This window comes from Schistocerca nitens, chromosome 11, assembly GCF_023898315.1.
Source record: "Schistocerca nitens isolate TAMUIC-IGC-003100 chromosome 11, iqSchNite1.1, whole genome shotgun sequence".
NCBI lineage: Eukaryota > Metazoa > Arthropoda > Insecta > Orthoptera > Acrididae > Schistocerca > Schistocerca nitens.
In genome coordinates this window covers 135,175,364-135,197,863 of record NC_064624.1, presented here as the reverse complement: position 1 = coordinate 135,197,863, position 22,500 = coordinate 135,175,364, and the positions used below count along the sequence as shown (strand labels likewise).

General features: G+C 46.5%; 1 protein-coding gene across 1 annotated transcript in view; it reads left to right on the top strand.

The window, feature by feature from the left end:
• Positions 1–17,235, top strand: part of LOC126212712 (odorant receptor Or2-like) — a 144,026-nt gene extending 126,791 nt beyond the window's left edge. Inside the window, exon 5 of the mRNA XM_049940124.1 lies at positions 17,176–17,235. Within this exon, the coding sequence (XP_049796081.1) occupies positions 17,176–17,235 (60 nt within the window). The remainder of the gene's footprint in view (positions 1–17,175) is intronic.
• The last annotated feature ends 5,265 nt before the right edge of the window (positions 17,236–22,500 follow it).

Sequence of the window (22,500 nt, the reverse complement as noted above, 5' to 3'; positions counted from 1 at the left end):
GTTAGCATAGCTTCTGCGTTAGAACATTTGCAGCATGGGGATCTGTGTTATCATGAAGCAGTAGCACCACTTGGTGTATTATTCCACAGAGGTGGTTTCCGACAGACATGCTGCCCCATACACATTCTGCATTCTGAGATGGATGTCTACCACTGTTTGTGTTTTGGTAGCCATGAAAAGAATAACAGCATTATAGGCCTGTTTCGACACATTTCTTAATAACGTCGCCATAGTTCACGTTTCCGCATTTACCGGACACATGTTGGAGAGACACAAATGCTGCACTAATCACTTGTCTACGTATTGGTGCCTATAGAGGGTTTTAGTAAATTCTCGTTACAGATTTCTACAAAATTTGGAGGGGAGTGAGTAGGTAGTACTGGGTGCACATAAAATCCGGGAATACTTTCAGTTATTTATTGCACATGAACTAAACATTGTACTGATGTCATGCATTCTGCATTTTGAAGAGAAAATCTGAAAGTCTTTTTACAAACATTTGATATGCGAACCATGAGTGACGTGGCTGAAGTCTATACGGTAATCGAATCCTTGTCACACCCGTCCCAGCACGGCATCATCGACTGTGGCAGTTGCCTCCCGTTTTCTCTCCCGGAGCTCTGCTACATCACGTGGTAGAGGCGGTGCACACACCAGATCTTTAATGTGTCACCACAGAAAAAAGTCACACGGAGTGAGATCTGGTGATCGGGGAGGCCATTTCGTGAAACAGCTGTCCCCTTCTGTAGCATGGCCGACCCACCGATGCAGCAGCTCCGTGTTCAGGTACCCACGAACTTCACGGTGAAAATGGGGTGGAGCCCCATCCTGCTGAAAGGTGAACGGAGAGTCTACTGCATTTGAGGCATCAGCCATTCCTGCAACATCTCCAAGTAGGAATATCTAGTCACAGAGCTCTTGACGAAGAAGAATGGCCCGTATAGTTTTCGATGTGACAAGCCACAAAAATCATTTACCTTTGGTGAATCACGCTCAAATTCAATGCATTTGTTTGGCTACTTTCTATCCCAGATTTGACAATTATGCCTCCTCACTTCCCCATTAGTGTGAAAAGTGGCTTCATCGCTAAAAATTAAGCAATCAACAATGCCGTCCCCATCCTCATTCAATTGTTGCAACTGCGAACAAAACTCAAAACGCTTGTCTCTGTCGTCGTCATTGAGCTTCTGCACTAGCTCCAATTTGAATGGTTTCATAGACAGCTTCTGTCGCAGGACTTTCCACACTGTCATTGGAGCCATTTTGAGTTCACGGGATGCATGACACACCGATTTCTTTGGACTCCTTACGAATGTCTCTCGTACGCGGTGCACATCCACTTCACTCGCACTGGGACATCCGCTTCTCTTTGCCGGGCACAAGCAACCCACCGTAACGAATCTGTTGTGCCAGTGGTAAATGGCCTTCCTTGTTGGTGGCTTCTTACTGTATTTGGTTCTAAACAGCCGTCGAAAGCTGTAGCACACAGAAAGTTCACTCCACACCTGAACTCGCCATGTTTGCGACTAGCGCTATCGGATGATTATCAAATTACGCTGTGGCGTTATACATAAAAAAAACTTTCAGCGTTTCTGTTCAAAATGACACATGTATGATATCTGTACAGTGTTTGGTTTTTGTGCAATAAATATTTGAAAGTGTTCCTGGACTTTATGTACACCCTGTATTTTGAATGGGAACCCATATCCGAAAACCTACCATCTCCACACTACAACCATTTGAAAACATATTGGTAGCGTGACCACTCTTACAAATAACTGATTAGGCGTGACTTAGTTTGTTTTACGATCCCACCCACTAATATCAAAAGAAATTGCCCGTATTCTCGTTGACAAATTCTCTTCAACAGGATACAGTATGGCCTCTTCCAGTCTGAGTGGGCAGCATCTCCTTGGGGCACCATACTCAAGCTTGCCACACTAAAGGCACCATTTCTCGAACTGTTGCGTTATTGTGGCGAAAAGAGCATGCATTGGACTACCACGCTGCATGCTTATGTAGGAAATATGTTTTCAAACGACAGCAGCATGGGTATGGTACATATGCGGACATGGGTCCCTATTCTAAATATTATCTACTTACTCCCCTCTACAAGCTCTAGAAGTTTGTAACAGGAATTTTCGAACATTCTGTATATACCTGCACTGGAGTTGGACTATGTTGCATATAAGCTGTAGCAATGCCCTCAAACCGAACAGTTTTGATCGTTCATTATAAAAAAATCATTGTAAAAATCATTATCATCACATCCTTATCATTTCTGCATATCATCACAATCTCATCAGCTTCTCATCTACTTACATCGTCATGTCAAAATATCACCAACAGGCAAGGTTGCGCAGTGGTAGGAGACTGGATATCAACTTGAGGTCATTATCAAATCATCATCTCCCCCACATCAAGTCATTACCACCCTCACATCAAATCATCACCATGACTTCACCATTGCCATCATATTTTCATCTCATATCGTTATCATAATGTAAACAACATGTTAACATCATCCTCATCTCACCATCGTCCGCCCCCAGTAGCTGAGTGGTCAGTGCGACAGAATGTCAATCCTCAGGGCCCGGGTTCGATTCCCGGCTGGGTCGGAGATTTTCTCCGCTCAGGGACTAGGTGTTATGTTGTCCTAATCGTCATGATTTCATCCCCATCGACGCGCAAGTCGCCGAAGTGGCGTCAAATCGAAAGACTTGCGTCCGGCGAACAGTCTACCCGACGGGAGGCCCTAGTCACACGACATTTATTATCTCACCATCAAATCGTAACTAAGTATGGTAGGGCAGTGTTAAGTATGGTAGGGCAGTGGTATCGAATTTGCATCATTTCCTTAAACTGCCATTGACAAGTTTGGAATGCACCCTTGGATGAATTGTTACTTTCTCTCATCAGCCCCCTCAAATTCTAGCTAGTGTTCTATCTCCAAAGGCTTCTTTGTTGAAGGGACGCCAGTCCTGACTCCCTTCCTATTCAGGCCATCGTCATCCACGCTGTATAACGTCGAATGCTGTATAAAAGGCCCTCTCCATACATCATGGTATCCGCCCTGAATATTTTCTGACATCACCAATCCACCCCTCATTGGGTCGCTGACCCAGTCCTGTCTCATCTCTCAGAGTCGAACCGAGAACTCCCACGCACCTGTCTACAGTCTCATCCACTTCGATTTAATTTCCACCGAGGTCACAGTTATGGCTCCACACCAGTCTGTCCCCTTGGACCACTGCCTCGCTGCCCCTTTTGGTAGTTCATGTCGCAACTTAGCGTTACTCGTTGAGCAACTTCCATCTGTTGATTGGTTTTCGCATTAAAAGACCACGCTTCACTGGTATTACTTGTAACCGATAGATACAGTGAGACGTGTGTAAATCAGAACACAAAATTGCACACATTGGGGATTTTAGAATGAAATTTTCACTCCGCTGATATGAAACTTCCTGGCAGAAAGGATATTGCGGAGTTCGAGTCTCAGTCCGGCACACAGTTTTAATCTGCCAGGAAGTTTCATATCAGCGCACACTCCACTGCAGAGTGAAAATTTCATTCTGGAAACATCCTCCAGGCTGTGGCTAAGCCATGTCTCCACAATATCCTTTCTTACAGGAGTGCTATTTCTGCAAGGTTCGCAGGAGAGCTTCTGTAAAGTTTGGAAGGTAGGAGACGAGGTACTGGCAGAAGTAAAGCTGTGAGGACGGGGCGTGTGAGTCGTGCTTGAGTAGCTCAGTTGGTAGAGCACTTGCCCGCAAAAGGCAAAGGTCCCGAGTTCGAGTCTCGGTCCGGCACACAGTTTTAATCTGCCAGGAAGTTTCATATCAGCGCACACTCCGCTGCAGAGTGAAAATTTCATTCTGGAAACATCCTCCAGGCTGTGGCTAAGCCATGTCTCCACAATATCCTTTCTTTCAGGAGTGCTATTTCTGCAAGGTTCGCAGGAGAGCTTTTGTAAAGGTTGGAAGGTAGGAGACGAGGTACTGGCAGAAGTAAAGCTGTGAGTGCCGGGCGTGAGTCGTGCTTCGGTAGCTCAGTTGGTAGAGCACTTGCCCACGAAAGGCAAAGGTCCCGAGTTCGAGTCTCGGTCTGGCACACAGTTTTAATCTGCCAGGAAGTTTCATTGGGGCTTTTGTCTAGTAATAAAAGCTGAACTAATGTCAGTGTGAGCAGGTCTCGGAAGGCCCTAATGGTACTGATGGACCGCCGAGTCATCCTCAGCCATTAGGGGTCACCAGGTGCAGATACAGAGGGCACGTGGTCAGCACACCGCGCTCCCGGCTGTTGTCAGTTTTCATGACCGGAGCCGCCACTTCTCAACCAAGTAGCTCCTCAGTTTGCCTCACGAGGGCTGAGTGCAGCCCACTTGCCAACACCTCTCGGCAGACTGGATGGTGACCCATTAAAATGCTAGCCAAGCCCAGCACTGATTGAGTACGGTGATAGGATGGGAACCTGTGTTACCACTGTGTCAAGACCTTTAGCCTTTGTCTAATAATGTTGGTGCGATTTTTAATTCACTGTGACATATACTCATCAACACTGTCTGCAATTGTGACTGATTGCTCGAATGTTTTCTGTTTGCAGTTCTTTAAACACCCACTTCCCCATTGCGACTTCATAATAATTACTTTCACTCACGCTACAGTTAAAGCAAATGAACTTCAGTTTAGTTATTACTAGCGTCATCAGTTTCAAATACAGATAATGCACAACAGAATTGCTTTTCCATCCTATTTTTAATACACTGCTGGCCACTGAAGGAAGCATAGCAAAGAACGAAATTTTAACTGTGAAGAAGACATGATTAAATTTGTAGGTGTTCCAGGGTACACATGGTGTGAAATTTAGTACACAGAGCTGCAACCTCTGACAGAAGTTATGGTCTTAATTCAGATGGAGATCGAATCAAACTGAGCGTGGGTGGCAGGCTCAGTGTGCTGTGTTACCCCTGTGCCAGAGTTTATGTCATAGTGGCTGGCCAGCACTGCCATGCCAGTTTCTCAGCAACCCGTGGCCAGATCTTTTCAGAGGGTGAGTGGTCTCGAGAAAATGCTGGCCGTGGCGACAGTCTAACCGCTGCTGCATTGAGGTAGGTCAGCACAGCACGTGCAACATGTGGTCTTGTGTTACCTTGTTGAAGCATAACGTCACAGAGACCTTAAATGTAAGGCAGTCACCAGCCTCAGCATGCCAGAAATGTATCAGCTACTATCCAAATTGTCGGCTCTGGGAACCAGATGCAATGGTGTTGTCAACCCTGCGGGTCTTTATCCTACCATATGATGCTGACATACGCAATAAAGCGATGTACATTCTCCTTGGAGACTCCACACACAGATACATTTATTGCAATGCTGTAGGAATCACGTATAAAATTCGACATGATGCCACTCCTGTGTCACGTAAGATTATGTGCATCACTGTCAGTGCACATCTCTCTGTTGCAACGTTAATGGAAGCCACAACAATAGTCGCTGTGCTGGCAAAGCACGTTGTTTCAGAAGGCGTTGCCCTGTCGAAGTGTATACTTGTTTTGCTGACTCAAGGCACGTAACATAACTGTGTAAGACTGTGAGGCCGAACTAAGAGTTGTCTCTGTCCTCTCTGGTGCTAGTCATGTGGGGCCACCAACATCTTGCTTGGCGTTGAGTAAAGCTCTTCTGAATCCATCAGTTCTACATTCGCACGACAGTGTTGGATCCCAAAGGACATGAACAGCAGTATAATCGAACAATACAATCTTGATAGCTGATGATCATTTCACTATCGAATTTTGATATGTGCTGGTAGAAATTACTCGTTTTTGCTTGATGTTTAATGCAATCTTTTTACAAAGGAACAACATTCAAAGGCGATTTTCGAAAGGTAAACTGCCTGTGTAATGTTTCCTAAGATACAGAATCTAGATGACATTACACCCACTTTACTTTGTACGGTTGCACTATGGGATCAAAAGTATCCAGACACCCCCAAAAACATAGGTTTTTCATATTAGGTGTATTGTGCTGCCACCTACTGCCAGGTATTACATATCAGGGACTTCAGTAGTCATTAGACTTCCTGAGAGAGGAGAATGGGGCGCTCTGCAAAACTCACAGACTTCGAATGTGATTGGGTGTCACTTGTGTCATACCTCTAAACGCGAGATTTCCACACTCCTAAATATTCCTACGTCCACTGTTTCTGATGTGATAATGAAGTTCCTGAACGGACACCTACAGCACTCTAGCGTACAGGCCGACCTCGTCTAATGACTGACAGAGCCTGCCGACAGATGAAGAGGGTCGTAATGTGTAATAGGCAGGCATCTATCCAGAACATCACACAGGAATTCCAAACTGCAAGTACTATGACAGTTAGGGGTGACGGGAGAAAACTTGATGATCGAGCGGCTGCTTGTAATCGAATATCACGCCGGTAAATGCCAAACGACACCTCACTTGGTATAAGGAGCGTAAACATTGGACGACTGGACAGTGGGAAAACGTCGTGTGGAGTGACGAATCACGGTACACAGTGTGGCGATCCGATGGCAGGGTGTGGGTATGGCAAATGCCCAGTGAACGTCATCTGACAGCGTGTATAGGGCCAACAGTAAAATTCGGAGGCAGGGTATGGTCGTGTTTTTCATGGAGGGGCCTTGCATCCCTTGTTGTTTTCGTGCCACTATCACAGCACAGTCCTACATTGATGTTTTAATCACCTTCTTGACTCCCACTGCTGAAGATACTTCGGGGATGGCGATTTTATCTTTCAACACGATCGAGCACCTGTTCATAATGCACGCCCTGTGGCGGAGTGGTTACACGACAATGACATCCCTGCAATGGACTGGTCTGCACAGAGTCCTGCCCTAAGTCCTATAGAACACCTTTGGGATTTTTGGATTGCCGACTTCGTGCCAGGTCACACCAACCGACATTGATACCTCTCATTGGTGCAGCACTCCGTGAAGAATGGGCTTCCATTCCCCAAGAAACCTTCCAGCTCCTGACTGAACATACACTCCTGAAAATGGAAAAAATAACACATTGACACCGGTGTGTCAGACCCACCATACTTGCTCCGGACACTGCGAGAGGGCTGTACAAGCAATGATCACACGCACGGCACAGCGGACACACCAGGACCCGCGGTGTTGGCCGTCGAATGGCGCTAGCTGCGCAGCATTTGTGCACCGCCGCCGTCAGTGTCAGCCAGTTTGCCGTGGCATACGGAGCTCCATCGCAGTCTTTAACACTGGTAGCATGCCGCGACAGCGTGGACGTGAACCGTATGTGCAGTTGACGGACTTTGAGCGAGGGCGTATAGTGGGCATGCGGGAGGCCAGGTGGACGTACCGTCGAATTGCTCAACACGTGGGGCGTGAGGTCTCCACAGTACATCGATGTTGTCGCCAGTGGTCGGCGGAAGGTGCACGTGCCCGTCGACCTGGGACCGGACCGCAGCGACGCACGGATGCACGCCAAGACCGTAGGATCCTACGCAGTGCCGTAGGGGACCGCACCGCCACTTCCCAGCAAATTAGGGACACTGTTGCTCCTGGGGTATCGGCGAGGACCATTCGCAACCGTCTCCATGAAGCTGGGCTACGGTCCCGCACACCGTTAGGCCGTCTTCCGCTCACGCCCCAACATCGTGCAGCCCGCCTCCAGTGGTGTCGCGACAGGCGTGAATGGAGGGACGAATGGAGACGTGTCGTCTTCAGCGATGAGAGTCGCTTCTGCCTTGGTGCCAATGATGGTCGTATGCGTGTTTGGCGCCGTGCAGGTGAGCGCCACAATCAGGACTGCATACGACCGAGGCACACAGGGCCAACACCCGGCATCATGGTGTGGGGAGCGATCTCCTACACTGGCCGTACACCACTGGTGATCGTCGAGGGGACACTGAATAGTGCACGGTACATCCAAACCGTCATCGAACCCATCGTTCTACCATTCCTAGACCGGCAAGGGAACTTGCTGTTCCAACAGGACAATGCACGTCCGCATGTATCCTGTGCCACCCAACGTGCTCTAGAAGGTGTAAGTCAACTACCCTGGCAAGATCTCCGGATCTGTCCCCCATTGAGCATGTTTGGGACTTGATGAAGCGTCGTCTCACGCGGTCTGCACGTCCAGCACGAACGCTGGTCCAACTGAGGCGCCAGGTGGAAATGGCATGGCAAGCCGTTCCACAGGACTACATCCAGCATCTCTACGATCGTCTCCATGGGAGAATAGCAGCCTGCATTGCTGCGAAAGGTGGATATACACTGTACTAGTGCCGACATTGTGCATGCTCTGTTGCCTGTGTCTATGTGCCTGTGGTTCTGTCAGTGTGATCATGTGATGTATCTGACCCCAGGAATGTGTCAATAAAGTTTCCCCTTCCTGGGACAATGAATTCACGGTGTTCTTATTTCAATTTCCAGGAGTGTATGTCTGCGAGAGTGGAAGCTGTCATCTACACTAAGTGTGGGGAAACACTATATTGAATTCCAGCATTACCGATGTAGGGTGCCTCGAACTTGTAGGTCAGCTTCAGCCAGGTGTCCAGATACTTTCGATCACATAGTGTATGTTGAAATGATAATTATTTGCATACTCAGGCATGTATCGACATTTGTGGCGTATCTCCGCCATGATGCGCTTCATCTACATCTACACGACTTCTCTACAATTCAGAATTAAGTGCCTGGCGGAGGCTTTTTTGAACCATTTTCAGACTATTTCTCTGTCATATCAGTGTGTGGAGCTTCTTCTTTCGGACATGTCCAAAAACACAGACACCACGTGGAGTCCACAGATGCTATACATCTTTTTGAAAGAACAGACACCACACATTCGTATAACTGACTCGCCTCAATGGACCATGAATCCACCCATCACCTTAATTGTGGATGCACAGTTACTTTAGACCCCCTGTGGGAATCTCAAAGTAGAGCATGGAGGACATGGGTGGCAGTGTGGGTCAACAGGGAGGTTTGCCGAGATAGCCAATGCAGTTGCTATAAATACTCTGTCCGTAGTGTGCAGTGATTAATACAGTCGCCTAGTAACCAGGAGATCCCACATTTGAGTCCGGTTCTGGCACACGTTTCCACTCAGCTCATAAAGTTCAAAATGGTTCAAATGGCTCTGAGCACTATGGGACTCAACTGCTGAGGTCATTAGTCCCCTAGAACTTAGAACTAGTTAAACCTAACTAACCTAAGGACATCACAAACATCCATGCCCGAGGCAGGATTCGAACCTGCGACCGTAGCGGTCTTGCGGTTCTAGACTGCAGCGCCTTTAACCGCACGGCCACTTCGGCCGGCTAGCTCATAAAGTCCTGATAAATAATTCCTTCCCTTTCGATTCATTTCTCCCCCTCCACATCTAGCGCACACGATATTTCTCTATCGTTCCTCTCCCTAACAGCGCTCGAGGAGAATGAGCACTTATACTTTCCTTGCAAGCTCTAATGTTTCTTACTTCACACACATCAAAAAAAGTTCTGCATCACCTCGGTTCTGAGAGTTTCGGAATCTGTACAGAAATTTGGTATAGAGGTCAACATAAACACAATTTTCGCCCTTTTTAGGGCTCATGAAAACTCCACATTGCATACTGTACCACCATACAGCGAGACCTTCAGAAGTGATGGTCCAGATTGCTGTACACGCCGAATAGCACATCCCCTTGCACTGATGCATGCTTGTATTCGTCATGGCATACTATCCACAAGTTCATCACGGCACTGTTGGTCCAGATTGTCCCACTCCTCAACAGCGATTCGGCGTAGATCCCTCAGAGTGGTTGGTGGATCACGTCGTCCATAAACAGACCTTTTGAATCCATCCCAGGCATGTTCGATATGATTCATGTCCGGAGAACATGCTGGCCAGTCTAGTCGAGCGATGTCGTTATCATGATAGAAGTCATTCACAAGATGTGCACTATGGGGGCGTGGAGACGAATGCCTCGCCAACATGCTGCCGATAAGGTTGCACTATCGATCGGAGGATGGCATTCACGCACCGTACAGCCATTAGGGCGCCTTCGATGACCACCAGCAGTGTACGTCGGCCCCACATAAAGCCACCCCAAAACAGCAGGGAACCTCAACCTTGCTGCACTCGCTAAGGCGTTCAGCCTGACCGGGTTGCCTCCTAACACGTCTCCGACGATTGTCTGGTTGAAGGCATATGCAACACTCATCAGTGAAGAGAACGTGATGCCAATCCTGAGCGGTCCATTCGGCATGTTGTTGGACCCATCTGTACCGCGCTGCACGGTGTCGTGGTTGCAAAGATGCGCCCTGCCACAGACGTCGGGAGTGAAGTTGCGCATCATGCAGCATATTGCGCACAGTTTGAGTCTTAACGTAACGTCCTGTGGCTGCACGAAAAGCATCATTCAGCATGGTGGCGTTTCTGTCAGCGTTCCTCCGAGCCATAATCAGTAGGTAGCGGCCATCCACTGCAGTAGTAGCTCTTGGGCGGCCTGAGCGAGGAATGTCATCGGCAGTTACGGTCTCTCTGTATATCCTCCATGTCTGAAAAAAACATCGCTTTGGTTCACTCTGAGACGCCTGAACACTTCAATTGTTGAGAGCCCTTCCTGGCACAAAGTAACATTGTGGACGCTATCGAACTGCAGTATTGACAGTCTAGACATGGTTAAACTACAAATAACACGAGCCGTGCACCTCCTTCCTGGTGGAATGATTGGAACTGATCAGCTGTCGAACCCCCCCCCCCCCCACTGTCTAATAGGCGCTGCTCATGAATGGTTGTTTACGCCTTTGGGCGGGTTTAGTGACATCTCTGAACAGCCAAAGGGACTGTGTTTGTGATGCAATGTCCACAGTCAACGTCTACCTTCAGGAGTTCTGGGAACTGGAGTGATGCAAAACTTTTTTTTTTGATGTGTGTAATACGATGATAATTTCACTCAATGCAGGGTAGTGATGATAAAATGTTTTCACATCCAGAGGAGAAAATTGGTGATTGGAATGTCGTGAGAAAATTTCGCCATAACGAAAAATGCTTTTATTTCAGTTACTGATACTCCAACTCAGCTTTTTCGACGTCCTCCGTCATCCTGTCTCATGCGGAACGCATGTCACGTCGCAATACTCCCGGGGACTAAGAATAAGCGTAGTGAAGGCATTTTCTAAGTGTTATACCAATAAATCGCAGTCTTTGGCTAGCTTTCCCCACAACATTAGCTATATGATTGTTCCAGTTTGTTTGTAACTGTAACTCCTAGGTATTAGGAACCTGACCACTTTAAGAGTTGTGTGATTTATCGTGTACCAAAATTTAACGGATTTCTTTTAGTACACAAGAATGCCATTTATCGCCTTTGTTTTACTTGATGGTTTTCTATCAGTTAGTACAGACTTTGGCTTTACTGGCAGTAAATCATGAATCCATTTGCACAACGGAGATGCTACTCTGTAGGCACGGAGTTCAATAGGAAATCTTTCCTAAGGAACTGCATGAAAAGCCCTCTCGGCATCTAGAAATAGGAAATCAGTTTCAGAGCCCTAGCTGGCCGATGTGAACGAGCGGTTGTAGGCGCTTCAGTCCGGACCTGCGCTGCTGCTACGGTCGCAGGTTCGAATACTGCCTCGAGCATGGTTGTGTGTGATGTCCTTAGGTTGGTTATGTTTAAGTAGTTCTAAGTCTAAGGGACTCATGACCTCAGATGTTAAGTCCAGTAGTGCTTAGAGCAATTTGAACCATTTCAGAGTCCATGTCGATAGCACTCATTACTTTGTGTGAATAAAGAGCTATTTGTGCTTCACAACAACGATATTTTCTGAATCCGTACTATGAGTCAGTAAATCGTTTTCTTCGAGAAACTTCGTGACGTCAGAACATAGAATAGGTTCCAAAATCCCACTGTAAGTCGACGTCAGTGATATGGGTCTGTAATTCAGCTGATTACTCCTATTTCCTTCCTTGATCAATGATATGACTTGTGTAACTTTCTCCTTCTTTTGGTATGGACCTTCTGTCGATCGATTGGTTGTACATGAGTGCTAAATATGGTTCCATTTTATCAGCACACTCTGAAAGGAATCTGATTGGTATACCACCTGGGCTGAAGACTTGCCTGTGTTAAGTGATTTGAGATGATTCGCTACACCGAGAATATCTGCATGTAAGTTACTCATATTGGGAGCTGTTCTTCATTAGAATTATGAAACATTTACTTCGTCTTCGCCGGCCGGTGTGGCCGAGCAGTTCTAGGCGCTTCAGTTTGGAACCACGCGACCGCTACGGTCGCAGGTTCGAATCCTGCCTCCGACATGGATACGTGTGATTAGATTAGATTAGATTAGATTAATACTAGTTCCATGGATCATGAATACGATATTTCGTAATGATATGGAACGAGTCAAATTTTCCAATACATGACATAATTAAGTTAATTTAACAACATACTTAAGTTAATATAACAACTTTTTATTTTTTTGTGTTTTTTAATTTTTTAATTTTTATTTTTTTATAATTTTTTTGTTTGTTTTTTCTTCTTTTTTTCTTAATTTATATCTAAAAATTCAATCTATGGAGTAGAAGGAGTTGTCATTCAGAAATTCTTTTAATTTCTTCTTAAATACTTGTTAGTTATCTGTCAGACTTTTGATACTATTTGGTAAGTGACCAAAGACTTTAGTGGCAGTATAATTCACCCCTTTCTGTGCCAAAGTTAGATTTAATCTTGAATAGTGAAGATCATCCTTTCTCCTAGTATTGTAGTTATGCACACTGCTATTACTTTTGAATTGGGTTTGGTTGTTAATAACAAAGTTCATAAGAGAGTATATATACTGAGAAGCTACTGTGAATATCCCTAGATCCTTAAATAAATGTCTGCAGGATGATCTTGGGTGGACTCCAGCTATTATTCTGATTACACGCTTTTGTGCAATAAATACTTTATTCCTCAGTGATGAATTACCCCAATGATGCCATATGAAAGCAATGAGTGAAAATAGGCGTAGTAAGCTAATTTACTAAGATGTTTATCACCAAAATTTGCAATGACCCTTATTGCATAAGTAGCTGAACTCAAACGTTTCAGCAGATCATCAATGTGTTTCTTCCAATTTAATCTCTCATCAATGGACACACCTAAAAATTTGGAATATTCTACCTTAGCTATATGCTTCTGATTAAGATCTATATTTATTAATGGTGTCATACCATTCACTGTATGGAACTGTATGTACTGTGCCTTATCAAAATTCAGTGAGAGTCCATTTACAAGGAACCACTTAGTAATTTTCTGAAAGACAGTATTGACAATTTCATCAGTTAATTCTTGTTTGTTGGGTGTGATTACTATACTTGTATCATCAGCAAACTTTGCCTCTTCATGAATATAGAATGGCAAGTCATTAATATATATTAAGAACAACAAAGGACCCAAGACTGACCCTTGTGGAACCCCATTCTTGATAGTTCCCCAGTTTGAGGAATGTGCTGATCTTTGCATATTATGAGAACTGCTTATTTCAACTTTCTGCACTCTTCCAGTTAGGTACGAATTAAACCATTTGTGCACTGTCCCACTCATGCCACAATACTTGAGCTTGTCTAGCAGAATTTCATGATTTACACAATCAAAAGCCTTTGAGAGATCACAAAAAATCCCAATGGGTGGTGTTCGGTTATTCAGATCATTCAAAATTTGATTGGTGAAAGCATATATGGCATTTTCTGTTGAAAAACCTTTCTGGAAACCAAACTGACATTTTGTTAGTACTTCATTTTTACAGATATGTGAAGCTACTCTTGAATACATTACTTTCTCAAAAATTTTGGATAAAGCTGTCAGAAGGGAGATTGGACGGTAATTGTTGACATCAGATCTATCCCCCTTTTTATGCAAAGGTATAACAATAGCATATTTCAGTCTATCAGTGAAAATGCCCTGTTCCAGAGAGCTATTACACAGGTGGCTGAGAATCTTACTTATCTGTTGAGAACAAGCTTTTAGTATTTTGCTGGAAATGCCATCAATTCCATGTGAGTTTTTGCTTTTAAGCAAGTTTATTATTTTCCTAATTTCGGAGGGAGAAGTGGGTGAGATTTCAATTGTATCAAATTGCATAGGTATGGCCTCTTCCATTAACAGCCTAGCATCTTCTAATGAACACCTGGATCCTACTATAACCACAACATTTAGAAAATAATTATTAAAAATATGATCCTACTATAACCACAACATTTAGAAAATAATTATTAAAAATATTTTCAACTTCTGACTTTTTGTTCATAAAGTTTTCATTCAATTTGATGGTAATACTGTCTTCCTGTTCTCTTGGTTGACCTGTTTCTCTTTTAATAATATTCCAAATTGTTTTAATTTTATTATCAGAGTTGCTGATTTCAGACATGATACACATACTTCTGGATTTTTAATAACTTTTCTTAATATAACACAGTAGTTTTTATAATGTTTCTGGGTCACTACTCTTTCTTGCTGTCAGATACATTTCCCTTTTCCGGTTACAAGATATTTTTATACCCTTAGTAAGCCATGGTTTGTTACAAGGTTTCCTTCCCACAGTGGCAAGGGATCTTGTACACACCGGGCTTCCTCAAACCCAAGAGGCAAGAAGCGCTCTAATCTTGGCTGGCGGACGAAAAATACTTTTGATATGATATCGTTTCAGAATTCTTCCTATCTTCGCGTGAACCACCAGAAGATACCTGTAATTCGGTGGCTTTTCTGCCTTTTGCTGGGAGCATTTCCTCGAAGATAGGAAGAATTCTGAAACGATACCATATCAAAAGTATTGTTCGTCCGCCAGCCAAGATTAGAGCGCTTGTTGGCTCTGTTAAGGATGACTTGGGTTTGAGGAAGCCCACTGTGTACAAGATCCCTTGCCACTGTGGGAAGGCTTATATTGGTCAGACAATCCAGACCATTCAGTACCGATGTGTTGAGCACCAGCGGCACTCACCGTTGCTTCTGCCTGAGAAATCAGCAGTGGCGGAGCACTGTCTCACCGAGGGTCACAGAATGCTATATGACGAGACACAAATGGTTGCCCCTGCATCTCGCTATTGGGACTGTGTTTTACAAGAATCCGTAGAGATTCAATTATCTGACAATCTTATTAATAGAGACAAGGGTTATCTTTTAAGTAAGACTTGGGACCCGGTGTTATCTGACATTAAAAAACAACGGTCTGTGTTTAGATCGTCGGAATAAAATAAAATTTTTTTTTTTTAAATTTTTGATTTTTGATAGCGATATCTCGATTTCGCCTGTTTCCACCACTGGCGGCGCGGTATGTTTACTTGCGCTAGAGGGCAGTTACGGCACCTTCTCGTGCACGCGTTGTGGGTCTTCTGCGGCCTATATAGGGCCGCCGCTTCCGCTGGGAAGTCAGTTCCGGCGAGATCGTGCACCAGCACTCTCACCTGAAGATGGCGGCCAGTTGGACCGCGGAAATATTGTGTCATGAAGACGTTATGATCCGGCTGCACACCCGAGAAGAATATTATCAAATGATGTATTGTATATACTCATAGTATTAGTATTGTTATTTCAGCTTTAAAAAATGATGTATTGTATATACTCATACTATTGGTATTGTTATTTCAGCTTAAAAAGCGACATGTTCCATATTAATGAGGATCTCCTCAGTACAGATCAATGGAACAAAAAACTAATCTACACTCCTGGAAATTGAAATAAGAACACCGTGAATTCATTGTCCCAGGAAGGCGAAACTTTATTGACACATTCCTGGGGTCAGATACATCACATGATCACACTGACAGAACCACAGGCACATAGACACAGGCAACAGAGCATGCACAATGTCGGCACTAGTACAGTGTATATCCACCTTTCGCAGCAATGCAGGCTGCTATTCTCCCATCGAGACGATCGTAGAGATGCTGGATGTAGTCCTGTGGAACGGCTTGCCATGCCATTTCCACCTGGCGCCTCAGTTGGACCAGCGTTCGTGCTGGACGTGCAGACCGCGTGAGACGACGCTTCATCCAGTCCCAAACATGCTCAATGGGAGACAGATCCGGAGATCTTGCTGGCCAGGGTAGTTGACTTACACCTTCTAGAGCACGTTGGGTGGCACGGGATACATGCGGACGTGCATTGTCCTGCTGGAACAGCAAGTTCCCTTGCCGGTCTAGGAATGGTAGAACGATGGGTTCGATGACGGTTTGGATGTACCGTGCACTATTCAGTGTCCCCTCGACGATCACCAGTGGTGTACGGCCAGTGTAGGAGATCGCTCCCCACACCATGATGCCGGGTGTTGGCGCTGTGTGCCTCGGTCGTATGCAGTCCTGATTGTGGCGCTCACCTGCACGGCGCCAAACACGCATACGACCATCATTGGCACCAAGGCAGAAGCGACTCTCATCGCTGAAGACGACACGTCTCCATTCGTCCCTCCATTCACGCCTGTCGCGACACCACTGGAGGCGGGCTGCACGATGTTGGGGCGTGAGCGGAAGACGGCCTAACGGTGTGCGGGACCGTAGCCCAGCTTCATGGAGACGGTTGCGAATGGTCCTCGCCGATACCCCAGGAGCAACAGTGTCCCTAATTTGCTGGGAAGTGGCGGTGCGGTCCCCTACGGCACTGCGTAGGATCCTACGGTCTTGGCGTGCATCCGTGCGTCGCTGCGGTCCGGTCCCAGGTCGACGGGCACGTGCACCTTCCGCCGACCACTGGCGACAACATCGATGTACTGTGGAGACCTCACGCCCCACGTGTTGAGCAATTCGGCGGTGCGTCCACCCGGCCTCCCGCATGCCCACTATACGCCCTCGCTCAAAGTCCGTCAACTGCACATACGGTTCACGTCCACGCTGTCGCGGCATGCTACCAGTGTTAAAGACTGCGATGGAGCTCTGTATGTCACGGCAAACTGGCTGACACTGACGGCGGCGGTGCACAAATGCTGCGCAGCTAGCGCCATTCGACGGCCAACACCGCGGTTCCTGGTGTGTCCGCTGCGCCGTGCGTGTGATCATTGCTTGTACAGCCCTCTCGCAGTGTCCGGAGCAAGTATGGTGGGTCTGACACACCGGTGTCAATGTGTTCTTTTTTCCATTTCCAGGAGTGTAATCTAAAATTGCGTTTGATCTTTCCTCCACCTTCCTGAATAAGCTCCATGTTTTGTTCACAGTTGCTCAACATGTCGTACACGGTGTTCAACCTGCTGTTCGAACTGCAGAGCGCCGACTGAGCAGCGCGCCCACCACGCTCCGGACGGTGACGGCTGCTGCACTGCTAGAGACGATGGCACGAAGAGCGGAGTGTATGCAGGACACAGGAATGCTTGAAAAAGCATAGTGCTCGGTCACGGTTTTCAGGTTAATTCATAAAAGACACGTTTCAGGTTCCATCCTTGCTCAGATGGCGCCGTATTCGCCTCACCCTGTTTGTTTTCACTGAATTAAGAAAGCTGCGGCTGCAATGAACAAAATAAAACCTTCTTTACCCATCAGCTTCTCTCACTGAGAATACACTGAAGCGCCGAAGAAACTAGTATCGGCATGCGTATTCAAATACAGAGATACGTAAATAGGCAGAATACAGCGTTGCGGTCGACAACGCCTGTATAAGACAACAAGTGTCTGGTGCAGTTGTTACACTACTGGCCATTAAAACTGCAACACCAAGAAGAAATGCAGATGATAAACGGGTATTCATTGGACAAATATATTATACTGGAACTGACATGTGATTACATTTGCACGCAATTTGTGTGCATAGATCCTGGGAAATCAGTACCCAGAACAACCATCTCTGGCCATAATAACGGCCTTGATACGCCTGGGCATTGAACAGAGCTTGGATTGCGTGTACAGGTACAGCTGCCCGTGCAGCTTCAACACGATACCACAGTTCATCCAGAGTAGTGACTGGCGTATTCTGACGAGCCAGTTGCTCGGCCACCATTGACCAGACGTTTTCAATTGCTGAGAGATCTGGAGAATGTACTGGCCAGGGCAGCAGTCGAAAATTTTCTGTATCCAGAAAGGCCCGTACAGGACCTACAACATGCGGTCGTGCATTATCCTGCTGAAATGTAGGCTTTGGCAGGGATCGAATGAAGGGTAGAGCCACGGGTCGTAACACATCTGAAATGTAACGTCCACTGTTCAAAGTGCCGTCAATGCGAACAAGAGGTGACCGAAACGTGTAACCAATGGCACCCCGTACCATCACGCCGGGTAATACGCCAGTATGGCGATGACGAATACACGGCTGCAATGTGCGTTCACCGCGATGTCGCCAAACACGGATGCGACGATCATGATGCCGTAAACAGAACCTGGATTGATCCGAAAAAATGACCTTTTGCCATTCGTGCACCCAGGTTCGTCGTCGAGTACACCATTGCAGGCGCTCCTGTCTGTGATGCAGCGTCAAGGGTAACCGCAGCTATGGTCTCCAAGCTGATAGTCCGTGCTGCTGCGAACGTCGTCGAACTGTTCGTGCAGATGGTTGTTGTGTTGCAAACGTCCCCATCTGTTGACTCAGGAATCGAGACGTGGCTGCACTATCCGTTACAGCCATGCAAATAAGATGCCCGTCATGTCGACTGCTAGTGATACCAGGGTGTTGGGATCCAGCACGGCATTCCGTATTACCCTTCTGAACCCACCGATTCCATATTCTGCTAACAGTCATTGGATCTCGACCAACGCGAGCAGCAGTGTCGCGATACGATAAACCGCAATCGCGATAGGCTACAATCCGACTTTTATCGGAAACGTGATGGTACGCATTTCTCCTCCTTACACGAGGCATCACAGCAACATTTCACCAGGCAACACCGGTCAACTTCTGTTTGTGTATGAGAAATCGGTTGGAAACTTCCCACATGTCAGCACGTTGTAGGTGTCGCCACCGGCGCCAACCTTGTGTGAATGCTCTGAAAGCTAATAATTTGCATATCACACCATCTTCTTCCTGTCGGTTAACTTTCGCGTCTATAGCACGTCATCTTCGTGGTGTAGCAATTTTAATGGCCAGTAGTGTACATCGGTTGCTGCTGCTACAATGGCAGGTTATCAAGATTTGAGTTTGAACGTGATGTTATAGTCGCCGCACGAGCGATGGGACACAGCATATTCGAGGTGGCTATTAAGTGGGAATTTTCTCGTACGACCATTTCACGAGTGTACCTCGAATATCAGGAATCTAGTAAAACATCAAATCTCCAACATCGCTGGGGCCAGAGAAAGGTCCTGCATGAATGGAACCAACGACGCCTGAAAAGAATCGTTCAATATAACAGAAGTGCGACCCTTCCGGAAATTGCTACAGATTTCATTGTTGGGCCATCAACAAGTGTCAGCATGCCAACCATTCAACGAAATATCATCGAAACGGGCTTCCAGAGCTGAAGGCCCTCTCGTGTACCCATGATGACTGCAAAGCTTTACGTCTCGCCTGGATCCATCATGACCGCCATTGGACTTTTGGTGACAGGAAGTATGTTGCCTGGTCGGACGCCTCTCGTTTCAAATTCTATCGAGTGGATGGACGTGTACAGGTATGGAGACAACCTCATGAAACCGTGGACCCTGCATGTCAGAGAGGACTGTTCAAGCTGGTCAAGGCTCTGTAATGGTGTGGCTTTTATGCAGTTGGAGTGATATGGGTTGCCTGACACGACTACGTACGACTCTGGCAGACGACACATACGTAAGCATCCTGTCTGATCACCTGCATCCATTCGTTTCCATTGTGCATTCCGACGGTCGTGGGCAATTCTAGCAGGACAACGCGACACCTCATACGTCCAGAATTGCTACAGAGTGGCTGCAGGAACACTGTTCTGAGTTTAAATACTTCCGCTGGCCACCAAACTCTCCAGACATGAACATACACTGCTGGCCACCGTAAATGAAACACCAAGAAAGACAAGAGGTAGCACAACAAAATTTATTTTGTAGATAACATGTTGACCAAGTATCAAATGATTACGTTTACAGACGTCTGTGACATGTGGTTCCTGCCAGAATCAGTAGCCAGAGTAGCCGCCATTGTTGGAGATCACCGCTGCCACACGTCTCGGCATTGAGTCAAAGAGACGTTGGATGTGTTCCTGGGGTACAGCAGCCCAAGCAGCTTCCACACGTTGCCAAAGATCATCTGGTGTGGCAGCTGGGGATGTAATCTGGGTCACTCGTTCAGCAACCGTGGACCACATGTTTTCTATCGGCGAAAGATCCGGAGAGCGAGCCGGCCAGGGAAGCAATTCAATCTGGTTATTGACGAAGAACCTTTGGACAATGCGTGCCACGTGTTGTCACGCATTATCCTGTTGAAATATGGCTGTGGCCGAGCCCTGAAGGTAAGGAAGGACAACTGGCTCCAGCACTTCGGATATGTAGCGCCGGCTATTTAAAGTACCGGCAATGCGTACTAGAGGCGTGCGAGAGTAATATCCAATACCGCCCCATACCATAATACCCGGTGCAAGACCAGTGTGGCGGTGCATAATGCAGCTGTCCAGCATCCTCTCTCCACGGTGTCTCCACACTCGAATCCGACCATCGTGGTGCTGCAGACGGAAGCGTGCCTCGTCAGTAAAGACAACGTCATTCCATTCTGCCGTCCACATCCGTCTGTCATCACACCATTGGCGACGGAGACGTCTGTGGTTCTGCGTCAATGGTAGACGAAGCAATGGACGTCTTGCGGACAGACCACTCTGCTGTAAACGGCGTCGAATGGTACGCGCAGACACTGGATGATGCGTTACAGACGCAATGTGCTGTGCTACGGTTCGGGATGTCACTGAGCGATCCGTCACTGCCATGCGCACAATTTGCCTACCAGCACGTGCAGTGGTGCACCGAGGTGAATGCGATCGACCATGTCGGTCCGTCGTGCCCTCCTGCATGCAACGGTCACATATCCGCATTACAGTTGTTCGGTTTCGTCCAACACGACTAGCGATTTCTCTGTATGATAATCCACAATCTCGGTAAGCCACTATCCTTCCTCTGTCGAACTCGGATACTTGATCAAAAGATGTTCGCTGTTGTCTACGAGGCATAACTGATCGTCTTGTGAAACAACCACAAGGTAAACACACGTGCCGAACGTACACTCGTCGAAATCGCAAAGCCTTAAATGGCGCTATGAGGTGGCGCCACAGGCGCGCGTGATGTGCGTCTGCGCTGAAATTCTAATCAGTTGCATATCTCATCGCTGCAAACTCATGGTGTAAATTTCACTCGATTCGGATGCTTCCTTCAAGGTGTTGCATTTACGGTGGCCAGCAGTGTATTTGAGCATATCTGGAATGCCTTGCAATGTGCTGTTCAGAAGAGAGCTCCACTCCCTTGTACTCTTACAAATTTATGGACAGCCCTGCAGGATTCACAGTGTCGCATTAGTCCAGTCCAAGCCACGTCTTGTTGCGGCACTTCACTCCTGCGTGCTCGCGGGGGACCTACACGATATTAGGCAGATGTACCAGTTTCTTTGGCTCTTCATTGTATAATACAAATTGCAGTGAACACATGGTGTGTCGTGGGGCGGTCACTCTGTTTTTAAAATAATTGAAAAGCCACGATCGCTTCAGTCGTTTACTAGATGACCGGTTTCAGCACTCTGAAGGTGCCATCATCAGATCTGAAACGTGGGTTAACATTTATAAACCCATATGGACATCATGGCATATGAGGCAGACCATCTGAGCCCGCATCTCGTGGTCGTGCGGTAGCGTTCTCGCTTCCCACGCCCGGGTTCCCGGGTTCGATTCCCGGCGGGGTCACGGATTTTCTCTGCCTCGTGATGACTGGGTGTTGTGTGCTGTCCTTAGGTTAGTTAGGTTTAAGTAGTTCTAAGTTCTAGGGGACTTATGACCACAGCAGTTGAGTCCCATAGTGCTCACAGCCATTTGAACCATTTTTGAGCAGACCATCTGAGAAAGTATCATCAGCTGGATTCCTGTCCGGCTTATCGAAAATCCCGTGCTTTGTAACAGAAATTAAGATTTTATACACTGACAAAAAAAAAAGAAAGTTTTTCGTTACAAAGGGACAGTCTGATTTTTATCAAACTTTGATGGGAGGTTCAGAACAAAACAGGTATTTTGTAGTTAAATTTTTAATTAGATTCAGAACTGATTTCAATCATCAACATTAGTATAAGGTGTGACGTAAACAGGTATGAATGCACTCTTGCATTCGTTGTGGCATGGGAGCTAGGAGCTTCTAAATATTATCATGAGGATTTCTAGCCACGCCTGACACTCAGGTGTGAAAGTATATGTCATCCCAGCACAACCCTCACACGCTCTGTCAACCTAGGATCCCTACATTCCTCAAGTATTAGCAGTCTGAACCGCAATGTGGCGCCATTATCCTTATTGAATACCCCATCTGATACTCCGGTCATGAATAGAATGGCAGCAGCGTTTGACAATCCTGTCAGATACTGGTCAGCACTCAGCATTCCTCCATCAAGTGCCAAGTCAGTCCTG